Source organism: Notolepis coatsorum (genome assembly GCF_963971535.1).
Source record: "Notolepis coatsorum genome assembly, chromosome: 1".
Lineage (NCBI taxonomy): Eukaryota > Metazoa > Chordata > Actinopteri > Aulopiformes > Paralepididae > Notolepis > Notolepis coatsorum.
The window spans coordinates 54126435-54140643 of NC_140165.1; the positions used below are offsets into that span (position 1 = coordinate 54126435).

The 14209-nt window shown below is 46.9% G+C and overlaps 1 protein-coding gene across 1 annotated transcript in view; it reads left to right on the forward strand.

Annotated features, from left to right (window-relative positions):
* The window catches only part of plcd4a (phospholipase C, delta 4a), a 98743-nt gene that overhangs the window by 45656 nt on the left and 38878 nt on the right, over positions 1 to 14209 (forward strand). Inside the window, exon 8 of the mRNA XM_084335625.1 lies at positions 2956 to 3108. Coding sequence (XP_084191751.1) covers positions 2956 to 3108 — 153 coding nt within the window. The remainder of the gene's footprint in view (positions 1 to 2955; positions 3109 to 14209) is intronic.

The following is a 14209-nucleotide window of genomic DNA, read 5'->3' on the forward strand; positions in this document are numbered from 1 at the left end:
CTTTAAAGAGGACTGTTGTTTATCGTGCCATCAATCATTGGAATAACTGCCCAATGAACAAAAGTAAATTGAATAGTAAAGTGTCTTTCAAATACCACCTGAGAATGCACTACTTAAATATGTGAGCAAAATATTCTGATTCTAATGATGTCTACAATGTTTTACTGTTTTTAGATTATCATTGTTAATTGTGATTGTCATATGTATCTCATGTTGTTATGTTTTGTGTTTTGTGTTGTCTTTCTGTGTGGACCCCAGGAAGACTATAGCTCTCTCTACACTTAACATTCCAGACGGCCCTGCAGGCACCCACCCCCACCCACCCCCACTTCAAAACATGGTTAAAAAAATAACTTGTCAACAACATCCCTGCAGAACTCTAACACCATATGATTGCCTGTACCTAATATGTAGAATTATTGTTTGTTTGTACATTGTCTGTACATGTCTGATGTAAATATTTAGCATTTATATATAAATAATATATGGGCATACTGCAGAATTAGGCAGCCTGTGTGTGTCTAAACTTGAACTTGAAACTTGAAACTCTGTGTGTGTGTGTGGGGGGGGGGGGGGGGGGTCGCCCCGACGGAGGTGTCAATGGGCAGTTGACATTCCAGACCGCATCCAGTCTGTACCAATCACATCGCACGCATCCGTTTGTATAAACATCTGAATTCGAATGCAGTCGCCAGTTGGTTCCAGGTCACAGCACACAGCAACGGCTGCACAAATGCAAGATGGATATACGTAATTTTTTCAAGACAAAGGAGCAAGAAGAAGATAACAGTAATTCAGAAGCTCTAGAAGATCGCATCCGTGAAGCCACAGCGAGCCCTGCCCCTGGGCATAACACCGTGACCCGATCACCTGAGGCTTCAGGTAATCCACCCCACACTGATTTGGGGTGGATTTGGGAGAAAATGTGATTACGGGGGTGCAGAGAGCCTGATCAGCCAGTATGCAAAGGTACTCAACATCAACCCCCAACTCACACTGACTGAGATGAGAATGGTGTCAACACAAATCCCAAACGGATCCACTGAAAACATCAGAATGGAACTTGTGTCTGGACATTATCCAAATTATGAAAAGCTTTTCCGTTTGGCTCTGTCATTGCCCGTAGGCACAGCAACATGTGAACGATCTTTCTCAGCAATGCGACGCATCCGGAACTGGCTAAGAACCACCATGCGCCAGGAGAGACTGTCAACTCTGAGTCTGCTTCACATTGAAAGTGATCTGACACGCACACTTGAAGTAGAAGAGATCATTGCTGCCTACGATGCCAAGACAAAACGTCGCATATTGCTGCATTAAGGTAAGACTGATTGATTGAAATCATATTGAATGCCTTAATTTGAACACATAATTTGCACTACAGTATATCTAACGAAAGGGGATAGGCTCGCTGTAGTCTAGTGTGTGTGTGTGTGTATAAATTCAGGACCATGGACAGTAATTAATTTGTGTCACCGCTCCCCCCCCCCCCCCATTCTCGCCCCATTACAGCAACACAGACGAAAGACGAGAAGAGAGACATCAGACTGGCGAAGAGAACGCGCAGCCCGTTACTGATTTAATTTGCAAATAAAATGTGCAATATTGACTGCAACTGCAACTACTGATATTATTAGTATTTCATAATAACCTACATGTCTGGTCTTAAAGGAAGGAGGAAAGTAAAAGTCACTTTAAGCAAGGAACAGATGTGGTTCATCTTGGAACGTTTATTTAGATAAGTATAATGATGGAGTTAAAATTATATATTGTATAATAGTGTATATAGGAACCAGTGCCGTCTCAGGAATTTAGCATGTCTATTTTTATCATGCACATTATGTCTTCTTAATACCGTTTTTATTTTATTATTGTATTTTGCACAATCGATGACCACCCGCATTTCACATGACATTTCCCTGAATAAACCTCTTGATTCTCTAATAAATGTCCTTGAATTTGAAACAAATTTGTTGTGTTGTTATTATATATCCTTTCTAATACTATTGCAATTGTATAGTAGTTCATATTTCATGATCAGTGAACCGTTAATCATATTGGATGTCGCATTTATCTGCATTAAGGTAAGACAATGGTTAATATATTATTGGATGCCTTCATTTGAACACTTAATTTGCAATATATATAAATGAGTGGGGCTCGCTGTAGTATAGCCTAGTTACGTGTGTGTGTGTATATGAAATCAGAACCCCTGGACAGTTTGCGACCAAAAATAAAAGGGGGCATTCCTAAAAGGGGGCGTTCCTTTTGGAGCCTACCCTGCCCTAATGCGCACGCGCCGCCTATGCACATCACATCACATCATCATATCCTACTATGATATCCAAAGCACAAGGCTGAGAGCACCATTTAAAGGAACCTAGCTGCTAGCGTCCCCCTTGATATGATATGATATGATACATTCATTTATATTGCGCCCCTCAACCAATAGTTACATCGGCCCGGGGCGCAGCCCGGGAAAGAAAGAAAGACAGGAACAATATGAAAACAGAAAAAAATACATGCAGGCCAACCAAGCAGATAGAGAACGGTCAGACATAATACACCAGTCATACTACAATACAAAAACTAGCTCATGGATTTTTTATGGCGAAAAGGTGGGTTTTGAGCATGGCCTTAAAAGTCCGTAGAGTGCTTGCAGATTTTAAGTGTGCCACGACCAGCAGTCAGCCGGGTTCCCGCGTGTCACAGGGGAGTGTCTGTCCACACCTGAACATTGTGGCCTTGTGAGTTGTGACCCCCCCCCCGTCCATCCGTCTGTCGGTGTGTTGGTGTGTCAGTTCGCCCGGGCGGACACAGACCTGGTGCAGGGCAGTAGACAGGGGTGTTACCTATCCCCTGAGATAATGCCTTCCAGTGTTGAGTTACTCCCTCCCTCCCGCAATCTCTCCCTCCTCCTCTTCCTCCTCCTCCTCTTTCTCCTCCCCCGTCCAGGTATCGGAGTACCCGGTCATCCTGTCCATCGAGAACCACTGCAGCGTGGAGCAGCAGAGAGTCATGGCCCATCACCTCAACCACATCCTGGGCCACAAGCTGCTGAAAAGCACCCTGGACGGCAAGGTCCCCATCGGGCTGCCCTCTCCTGAGGTATTGTAAGACGACCGCTTCCCTGGTCCCCCGGACGCTGCCAGACTGCCAGACAAACTGTGGCTCGGAACCCAAAATGTGTCCGAAACCTAATGGGTCTAATGTGGGCCTCATGTGACTTAGGAAAAAGTTTATATACCCTGATAGAGTAATAATAATAATACACTTTATTTGTATAGCACCTTTCATAGAAAAAAGACAGGCATAAAATGAGCACATAAAGTGCAGACATATAAAATCAGTTTTTCACATTAGGATCTAACATCCCAACAGGCCACCTTGTTTATGGTTTGATTGAGTTTTAAATAGACAATAATAAAAAGAGATAAAATAGACAGAGTAAAATAGTGCAATAGTGCAGTGCAATAAAATTGTAGAATAGAATAGATTAAAACAGACGCAAGTAGTAAATGAAAAGTCCCCCATTCATGCAAATGTATGCAATGTAATGTAATGTATCGTGTCGCAGAGACACTCTCTTAATGAGAAAAGCTCTTTCAGGGTCGACAACTGATAATAATTAAATTGATCATTCATAATTAAAAGTTATTAATATCAAATCTACTGTCCCTAACTGGACAACTGAATTGACCTAAGTCTTCCTTTAACTGTGGTATGGTACTAATACTGATATCAATATTGGGGGTATTGGTATGGTACTAATACTGATATCAATATTGGGGGTATTGGTATGGTACTAATACTGATATCAATATTGGGGGTATTGGTATGGTACTAATACTGATATCAATATTGGGTATTGGTATGGTACTAATACTGATATCAATATTGGGGGTATTGGTATGGTACTAATACTGATATCAATATTGGGGGTATTGGTATGGTACTAATACTGATATCCACATCTGTCTGTACATACCTGCATATAATCCTTTTTACATATCTGTAGATACTACATCTATATCTGTATATCCCTTACCTACTCTTACTAGTTACGCTGCTGGCCTGCATGACCTACTACCATAGTGTCTTTATACCTGTATCACTGTACTTAATAATTACCTGTATATTGTTGCTATTGCACTTTACTGTTATATTTGCACTCTGATTGGATGCCAAACTTATTTTTGTTGTACTGTACTTGTGCTGTATAATGACAATACATTTGAATCTAATCTAATCTAACCGAATCTGATATCGGTAAAATATTGGTGAAAGGGTAATAAAGAAATGATAATAATCAGTGGATGAATCGATTACTTAAATAATCATCAGTAGCAGTGGATGGGATTGCTATTCTGCATCGAGCAGTGCTTAAAAAGTTGAGTACCGGTACTTAGAATCGGTACGGAAAGTGATATATATCTGTGCATCTGTAGTATTAGTGATGATGGTAAATGGTAAATGGCTGCTTTTTTATATAGCGCTTTTATCCAAAGCGCTTTACAATTTGTTACTCACATTTGACCCATTCACTCACACATTCACACACCGACGGCGGAGGCGACCATGCGAGGTGCCAACCTGCTCATCGGGAGAAATTAGGGGTTAAGTGTCTTGCTCAAGGACAATCGACAATCGACTGCTCTACCTCCACTGACGCCCCCAGATGTCTTGTGCTTGGCTAGACATCCTAATCCACTTGGGGGCTGACTGACCTGCAGAGACCAGGACCTCTCACACAAGGTCCTTGAAGTGCTAGATTTTTTACCCAAAAAAAAGTCAAGGCCTGGAATTCCTTGAAAACAGCCCATTTTGGGGCGCCCCAGTGGCGAACCACATAACGCGCTGAGTCGCGGCACGGCCGACCCGGGTTCGATTCCCGAACACGTCGTTATTTGTCGAATGTCTTCCCCCCACTCTCTCTCTCTCTCTACTGGACTGCCCAGTAGAATAAAGCGATAAACGCTAAAAAATTTATCTTTAAAAAAATAAAGAAAACAGCAAATTTTTTTAACAATGTGCCTAAAAAGTAATTGAAATTCAAATCAACCATTCGCATTGACAGTTTTGTTCATCCATGATCAAATTGTTCTGAATCAAGATTTTTTTTTTTTTATTTAAAGTGTAACTAATTGTCGTTAATTGGTTTTAAGCCATAAATATTGGATTTAAAAAAAAAATCTATAAAAAAAACGCATTTAAAAGTTAATTGTATCCTTTTTCAATGCCCTTTTAAAATGAAAAATAGTGCTTGGAAAAGTACTTGAAAGTCCTTGAATTTCATTTTGCAATGTATGTGGGAACCCTGCATTGTCACTTTCTCCCTGCTCCCCGTCAGGAGGAGTCCCGTCCCTGTGTCATATGATCCTCCTACACACATGAAACACGCTGGCGCGCACCCTGAATTATTCAAAGCCGCAAAATATTGTCACCCCCCCCCCCCCCCCCCCGCTGTGAGAGTCCGAGAATAGAATAGAATAGAAATCCTTTAATAATACAGAGGGAAATTCGGCACTACAGATCGCTCACATTGAACAACAATAAACATTTAGGTAGTCAATAGGACTAAAATAAGAAGAAAAGAATATAATAAAGAATCAAATACGGTCTGGGATATACATTCTGGTATGTATATATACATTCTAAAATCTTAAGTGTACAACTATCCAGCCAAAAATATACAGAGATATACAGTCAAATGTACAGTAATAATAAGTGTAAAAAATTTTAATTGTCCAGGAAGATTATGACAGTTCTCTCAGGTGCTAATGTAACAAAGTACGCATTTTCCACGTATCTGTACTTTACTTTGTTATTTATATTGTTACTTTCACTTTTACTCCACTACATTTTCTTAATAAAATATATACTGCGCCGTCTCACTGCCGCGCCGTCACGCAGAAGACATGTTGTTTTTCACTTAAAGGGGAACTATCTTATAAATGGCCTTTTTCAGTGTTTAGCATTGTTTCCTAGCTATGTGGACTTATATTAATAGGATCTATGTCTCTAATTCTCATATTGGCGCATTCTTCCAATTCTCCTCTCACAATATTCACCCTCACTGAACTGAGTCATCTGAAAATGAGCATATCTGTGATGTCAGAGATTTCTCAGCTGCATAATAATGTGGCAGTTGATGTGGCAGTTGGCACCAGGCCACACAGTGGTTGGAGCCCAGCCTCAAAACGGCTTAAGATCTTGAGGTAGAAAAATGCTGTTTTTGAGTACTTGATTAGAAATACAAAACAATTAATTTACAGAGGTGTTCCATAGACTCACAGGAATTGTGTAAAATTGCCCAAATAGTGAAGGAAATAGTAAAATAGTTCCCCTTTAAAACATGCATATCCCTCCTAGTGACACGTACACACAGTCCTCATATCCCTCCTAGTGACACGTACACACAGTCCTCATATCCCTCCTAGTGACACGTACACACAGTCCTCATATCCCTCCTAGTGACATGTACACACAGTCCTCATATCCCTCCTAGTGACACGTACAGTACACTCATATCCCTCCCAGGGTTTCCGTTCGAAAAAATTGTTGCCGGCCTCAGTGTCCGGTAGATTTCAATCTACCGGTCAAATGAGAGAAATTCCGGTCAGAGTTTATTGAGCTTAAAAACAATTGATAGGCAAAAGAATGACAACAAAACAAAAGAATGACATCATCAAGGCATGTAGATTTATAATATTTTTACTTAAAACTAGGCTACTTTTGCGTATAAAGTCATTATATTCCAAATAAAATAAGTCCAGAGACTCCGTGCTGCTGCCGACTTTAAATCAAATGGGTGTCTGTGGGCAGTCGCCCGACATTAATAAACGGCAGTCTGTTATAATCACATTTTTATGAGCTAACGAATTCCGTTATATTGGACATTTGTATTAATTATATCAAGCGAAGAACTGAGAAATTTGGCAGAGAGAGACGGCAACATTATCGTGGGTTTGCGTGACGACTCTCTCTCTCTCCACCTCCCAATGACTTATTTGCGAGAGTATGTCGATGCAGAGCAGCAGATTCAGCTGTTATTGGCTCTTTTCTGGGGACCGCACAGCAGCGCCCCCCACCCAACAGCTGAATTGCCAATGGCTGAATTGGAGTACTGCACTGTGCTGCTGCTGCTCCGGCTCTGCAGCTTCACATGCATTCGCACACCCAGCACTAAGCTCTCGCTGACAACGTCGTTGTCATTATTAGAAGCAACGATGAAACAAATGTAATGATTGTTTCGTTCATCGCATAGTGTAACTGAGGGGTACAATTCCCTGACTGTATTGTTAGATATGATACTTACTACCACTACCTCTTGTACTTTAGACTCTGGCCACCCAGTACTAGGTATAAATAATTATGATAAACACTCCCACCTGATGAAACGGATCCAAGTCGAAAGTCTGCGTTTAATAATAATACATAGCAAAAGGTATGTACAACGATCACTTAATTACATTTATGATTTGAAATAGTATGCACTTTTATGGCAAATGAGTATTCGTAGGTAGATCAATATCGAATGTCCAATCTCTGATTGCGCAGGAAGCAAATATACAACCTGGAATATTTAGGGAACAATAGCAATGATACTTGAATGATTATATAGCTGGATACACTAGGGGAAGGTTCCGACTGCTTGTAGAACAGCTGGAGGGGGGGGGTAGAGTCTGGCTGTATCCCGTCTGGCCGAGGGTATCCTGGGAGAGCCCACAGTCGTGCGACCCGGTGCCCAGCGATCCTCGATCCACAGATGAAAGCAGTTGGACTCTCTGTGGCCGGCGTCCTCCGGTCCACGATGGAGAGACATGAGGCGACCTCGTCGTGTAGAGCGTCTTCTCACCTGTCGTCCTCTCCGGGGGGGGTATTTCCAACACACCGCAGTGTTGGCCTTTATCCATAGAATAATCAAAGTACTCAAAGCATAATCCAAGCCGGGGAAGGCTAGCCGTCGTCGGTAGAATAATCCAATATACAGGTCCACTCGCTCTTTGGCCTGGAGCTCCTCGGGTGCAGCTTCACGTGGGGTCAACCACCCTGGATAAGCGTCCAGCTGATGCCCGAAACGATGGGGGTGCTGATTACTATAGAACTCTTACCGCACGAGGCACTACATATGAATAGACTATTATTAGCTTAATAGAATACGTCCAACTCGACGATATAGTGCCAAATATGACTATTCAAATATTAATATACACGATGTCTCAATGCCGATACTGGGCCGAATTGGCCTTACTGCCCACACGTGGTTCGCTTTTGCGTCTGTCACTCTGTTGGAGGGTAAGGAACTGGACTAAAGGAAAGCTCTACTTTAATAGCGCAGTATATATACGCACTATGAACAAATAGTACCATTAGTGGTGCGGTAGACATATTCCTATGCGGAACTAGGACTTGTCCATACATGTTGAGCGGTACGATTGAACCTGGTCTGAGGGGTATGGCGACCTGGCACCAAGGTCTCGTCCAATGGTAGAATGGAGACTATTATGGGATGTTCAGTAGACTAGAAGGGATATTCAATGCATATTGTACAAGGAATATACAAGGGATATCAGGGGATATACAAATACAATTAAATATATATATATAAATAAATATATATATTCGGTTTAATCTGATCCTTCAGAACAGCCGCCCCCTAATTGGTCCCAACCCAATTAGTTAAGCAGAGACAGATTAACCGCATTGTCTACCACTCAAGGGTTCGCTGTAAGGGTCAGTCAACTCACAAAGTCATAGGGTCATGGTCATCATCGATTGTGTCTGGGAGTCGGGGCAGTTCTATGAGCCTCGCCACAGGACGGGTGTAAATGCGCCCCTGGACGAGTACTTCAGCTGCTCGGACCTTGCCATCGGCACCGGTGATCACTTTGCTTACGCGGCCAGCCGGCCACATAGCTCTGGGTAGTGACTGGTCAATAATCATGACGACTGTTCCTTCCGTCAAATTGTCTCTCCCTTTTACCCACTTCTGGCGGGTCTGTAGAGACGGTAGGTAGTGCAGTAGGAAACTGCTCCAAAACTTGTCGGCTAATACTTGGCTGTACCTCCACATTCGTCGGCCGTTCGCTTCTTCAGGCCGGTACATTGTCTGGGGTAACGCGGGATCTAGCCGCCCCATCAGGAGGGTGTTGGGGGTGACTGGGTCGACATCTGCTACATCACTGGAGACGTAACCGAGGGGCTTTGAGTTCAATACTCCCTCAATCTCCGTGAGGACTGTCATTAGGACTTCTTCCGCCACAGTCTGGGCCCCAAGTACTGCGTACAGGGCTGTCTTTATAGAACGTACTTCTCGTTCCCAAGTTCCACCGAAGTGGGGTGCGTTTGGGGGGTTGAATTGGAAGTCAATCTGGGCTGGAGCGAGGTGGGTCTTAAGTTCTGGGCCCATAGCTTGGAAGCTCTCCCTCAGCTCTCTTTCTCCGCCTTTGAAGTTTGTCCCGTGATCGGACAATAATGTAGACGGTTTTCCTTTCCGTGATGTGAATCTTCGGAAGGCCATAAGGAATGAGTCTGCGCTCATGGTCGGAAGGAGCTCGATATGTATCGCTCTGGTGGTCATGCATTTGAATACAATACCCCACCGCTTCTCGGTGCCTCTTCCTTTCTTTATGTGCAGCGGGCCAAAACAGTCCATGCCTGTTGAGTGGAATGGCTTGTCGCCGAGTCGGAGGCGACATGGAGGTAGGTCAGCCATCCGTGGTATGCTGGGCTGCGCGCGCCACTTTCGGCAGTCTAGACAGGTTCGCTGGAAGCGTCGCACCGCCTCTCTTCCTTGAAGTATCCAGTAACGACGTCTGATTTCCGCGAAGACTCTCTCTGCTCCTGCGTGGTGTACATCCTCGTCGTATTTCTTTATAATCAGCTCTGTGACCTTGTGTCGGCTGTTCAATACGATCGGGTACTTAATGTCATCCGGTAAATTGGGGGCTCTCCGCAGGCGACCACCCACTCTGATGAGGGTATGTGTGTCACTCTCGGGGGCCAGATGAATCAATCTGCTGTCTCCCTGCAGACAGTCTAGTCCATCGGGGAACGAGTCTCTCTGGGCTCGCTGCAGTAGAAGCAGTTCTGCTTCCTCGTAGTCAGCTGCTGACATATCAGCGGGGGACTTAATCTCTGGGTGGTGCCGCAGGAATGTCCGTTGCTGCGCACTCTCCATGGTAATGCAATCGTCTATGTTGGGGTCTGCGGAGACAACAGTGCTCAATCCACAGAACATGGGTTTCTTATTCTCAGCCTCCTCGTCACCTGCCTCCCTCGGGGCGGGCGTGGGCCAATCTCCTTCCGGGAGCCTGAGGAATGCTGGTCCGCCACTGTAGATGCCATGACGGGTCAAGTCATCTAGGGACATTCCCCGGGTGATGACGTCAGCTGGGTTGTGCCCTGTATCAACATAGCGCCAGCTTGCTTCTCCGGTTAACTCTCCGGTTAACTCTTGAATCTCAGTGACTCTGACTCCCACGAAGACTTTGTATTTGCATGAATCCGATTTGATCCAGGCGAGTACTGTCGTGGAATCTGACCACAGGATTGTTCCATGCACCGGAATGGTGAGCTCACGTTGGATGAGCGTGGCTAGATGCGCTCCTGCGAGGGCTGCGCAGAGCTCCAGACGTGGGATAGACTGTTGCTTGCGTGGGGCTATTCTCGAGCGGGCGAGGATGAATGCTGTGTAGATCTCTCCCCCCTCTTCTTGGGCCCGCAAGTAGGCTACTGATCCGTAGGCGACCTCGGAGGCGTCACTGAAGACGTGTAAATCCATTTTACATGTCTCTGGCCTCACCGTGGGTGGGAAGTAGCTTCGGCGTATATTAACGCCTGGGAGTGAGTGGAGTTCCATCTCCCACTCTCTCCAGGTGGATGCAAGGTGTGCGGGAATGGGGTCGTCCCAGCCCTGGTCCTTGTCCCACAATGCTCGTACAATCATCTTTGCCCTGGTGGTGTACGGTAGTATACATCCTAACGGGTCATATTGTCGGGCGAGTGTTCTGTACACACTCCGTCTGGTGGTCGGTATTGCCGTCGACCTTCCCTGCTCCGTGGTCAGGGGTTTGTGTCTATAGTGGAGCGAATCTGTTTTGAAGCGCCACACTAGTCCTAGTGTCATCTCTTGGGCTTCTCCTGGGATTGTGGCCATCCAGGTCTCGCTGCTCGCTGCCTTGTCCTCGGAGGAGAGGCTGCGCAGTACGTGCGGATCGCTGCTGGCCCACTGCCTGAGATCAAAGCCGCCTTTGATCAGAGAGGCGCGGAGTTTATGTAGGAGAGCCTCGGCTTCTTCCTGGGTCGAAACGCTTTGTAGACAGTTATCTACGTAGAAGCTGTTCTTCACACTGTGTCGGACCTCTTCGTCCGCTGCTGGGTCCTCTGCGACATGTCTCTGTAGTGCAAATGTAGCACAGCATGGGCTGCATGTAGTTCCGAAAGGGAGGACTTCCCATTGGTAGATGGCTGGGTGCTCATCTCCTGGCCTCTCTCTCCATAGGAACCGCAACAGGGGCTTGTCCTCCTCTACTAATCTCACCTGCAGGAACATCCCTTTGATATCCCCGCTGATAGCCACCTTGTCCTGGCGGAAGCGGAGTAGTACGCCTAGTAGGGAGGGGCCGAGTGTAGGACCGGGCAATAGCTCTTTATTCAGATTTTGGGATCCGATCTGGTAGCTGCAGTTAAACACGATGCGGTCTTTGCCGTTGTGATGAACCTTGTGGTGGGGCACGTACCACGATTCAGTCGTCTGGTCGGCCTCTTTAATGTCAATCTTTGTGACGTGTCCCGCTGTGATGAGCTTCTCAATCTCAGCGCGGTATACACTTTCTTGGGCGGGGTCCTTGGCTAAGCGCCGCTCTGTGTTTAGTAGGTACCGCTCTGTGGCGTCTTTCTTTGCGTGAAAGGTAGGCATCCCTTCCCGCCGCAGGAGTGGCGTGGCGTATCTCAACACGCCGCTGACTGGGACTCTCTTTGTTCCCGTCTCGAGGAGGTTAATGGCGTAGATGTCGTCTTTAGAGCGAATGTCTTTCTTTTCGTTCTTAAAGGGCATTTGTTCTAAGGTCCATAGCCTCTCTACATGCTGCAGGAGTGCGGTGTCTCCCTCTGTTACTCGGGAGTGGAGACAGCTAGTGGCTGTGGTTCGGTTGAGAGATTTGGCGAGTGGGCCTTGGAGAGTCCATCCTAGGCGGGTCTCGACTGCTGCAGGACAGCCTCTGGGTCCGGTATGAACCCGGTCTATCGGGACAATGAGGTCTGCATGGTCGGAGCCTATCAACAGTGTCGGGGTAGCACCGTCTATGAGTGGGATCGGTAGCTTGCGTAGATGTACATATTTCTCCATCAGCTTGGCTACGGGGTATGTGTACCGCGAGAGTCCTATTTCTTGGCTGGTGAAAGCGTCTGTAATCCTGTACCGTCGCTCGGGCTGGCCGCTTGCTGCGATAGAGAATGAGACATTCTCGCCCTTTATCGTTTTCAAATCTCTTCTTATTGTCCGAATTGTCATTTGGTTTTCGCTCCCCCGCAGCCCTAGCTAGGCCGCAGCGGACGCGAGCAGAAGGGTCTTCTCTGACCCGTCATCAAGGACGGCGTAAGTGTCCATGACTTTATTCTGGTAGCTCAATGTCACACGGACTACCTTTAAGAGCACTCTGGCTCCGCTGCTGCTGGCGGGGTCGATGTACATGACGCTTGCTTTGCTGCTGGATGGTGCGGGTGGAGGCCGCCGTCTGTTACTGTCGTGGAGTATGTCCAGATGGGCTCCATCGCACCGACTGCACTTTTTCTTTAAGCGGCATTCGGCTGCCATGTGTGATCGCGCACAGCGAAAACAGCGTCTGTTGGACTTTATCCATTGACTCGCTTCCTCCGCATTCATCTTGGGGAATGAGTCACATTGTGACAGCCAGTGTTCTTTCTCACAGTAGGGGCACACTATCTTCCACTTCTCCTTTCTTGAGGGGGTACTGTGGCTCCTACTGCTTGGCACTGACTCCGATTGGTGCATGACAGTCACCGATCTTCTTCCATCATTTAGTCTCCTGGTTCCTTCTCTGGAGCCAGGGGTGCTCCGTCCGAATGTATCTGGCCGTAAGCTGCTGACTTCTCTCGCCAGGAAGTCGGCTAGATCGAGGAGGTTCGGTTCGGGGCCATTAGGGTCTCGGTGGTCTCTCTGCCGCCTAAAGCGCTCCTGTCGGGCGGGCGGTAGCTTCTCCAAGATCCTCTCTACATTTGAGTTGGCGTATAGTTCATGCCTACCCTTTTCCCTCTGCGCTCCCAGCATCCCTACCAGGGACTGCACTCTGATGGACAGGTCGTCCAGTGCTCGATTGTCTGTTGCTGGGGGTAGGCGGTCGATGTGCCTGATCTCCTGGATCACGTAATCCCATATACGTCCATATCTCTGGTCCAACGCTACCAGCGCTGCGGTGTATGGGGTCGTGGAAGTGGCGTAGGCGAGCGCTATGTTGTGCGCGCGGGGTACCTTTAAATGCTTCAGTAGTATCGCGTATTTATGGCGTTCATCAATGACATCCACCAACATTGTCTCCAGACACATGCGGAGCTCCGTATACTGGGCCCGGTTCTCCTGGGTGAAGTCTGGTACCATAGGTGTGCCAATGTATGACGCGGATTGTTGATACATCGGCGAGCGTTGGGGGAGAGGCCTCCTAGGCGAGTCTCCTCCTGCTCCTTGGCGTGGGCTGGTACCGGCTGTGTACCATGGCCCGCTGGTCCAGGTGCTGTTCCTCGGTGCGGGTCGTGCGTCGTGCTCACCCGTGAATAGCGTCGGGGGTCTGTAGCGCAGCTCCGCGGGGGTATAGCCTGGGCTGTACTGGACCTCCTGGTCCGGTAGAGTACTGTGCTGTCGTCGGGCGTGGTTCTCCTCCTCTTCCTCTTCGTCTTCCGTTAGGTCATCCAGGGCTTGTAGTCTCTGATTTAGCCTCTCCGCAGTGTATGCTGCTCCTTCCCGGTGGCTGGGTCTCGCTTGGACCAGTTGGGGAAGGGGGTCTGCGGGGGGTATAAACCTCGTCTGTTGGTCAAGTTCAGGGTCGCTTACTCGGCTAGGGGATGCCGCCCTGGAGTGATGTCTAGACGAGTTCCTGGAGCCTCTGGTGGAGGGAGGGGGTGTTGTCCTTCTGATCAGCTGTTCTATTAGTTGCGCTTGTGCTCTGTCGCGCTCGGCTTCGCGCTTGGT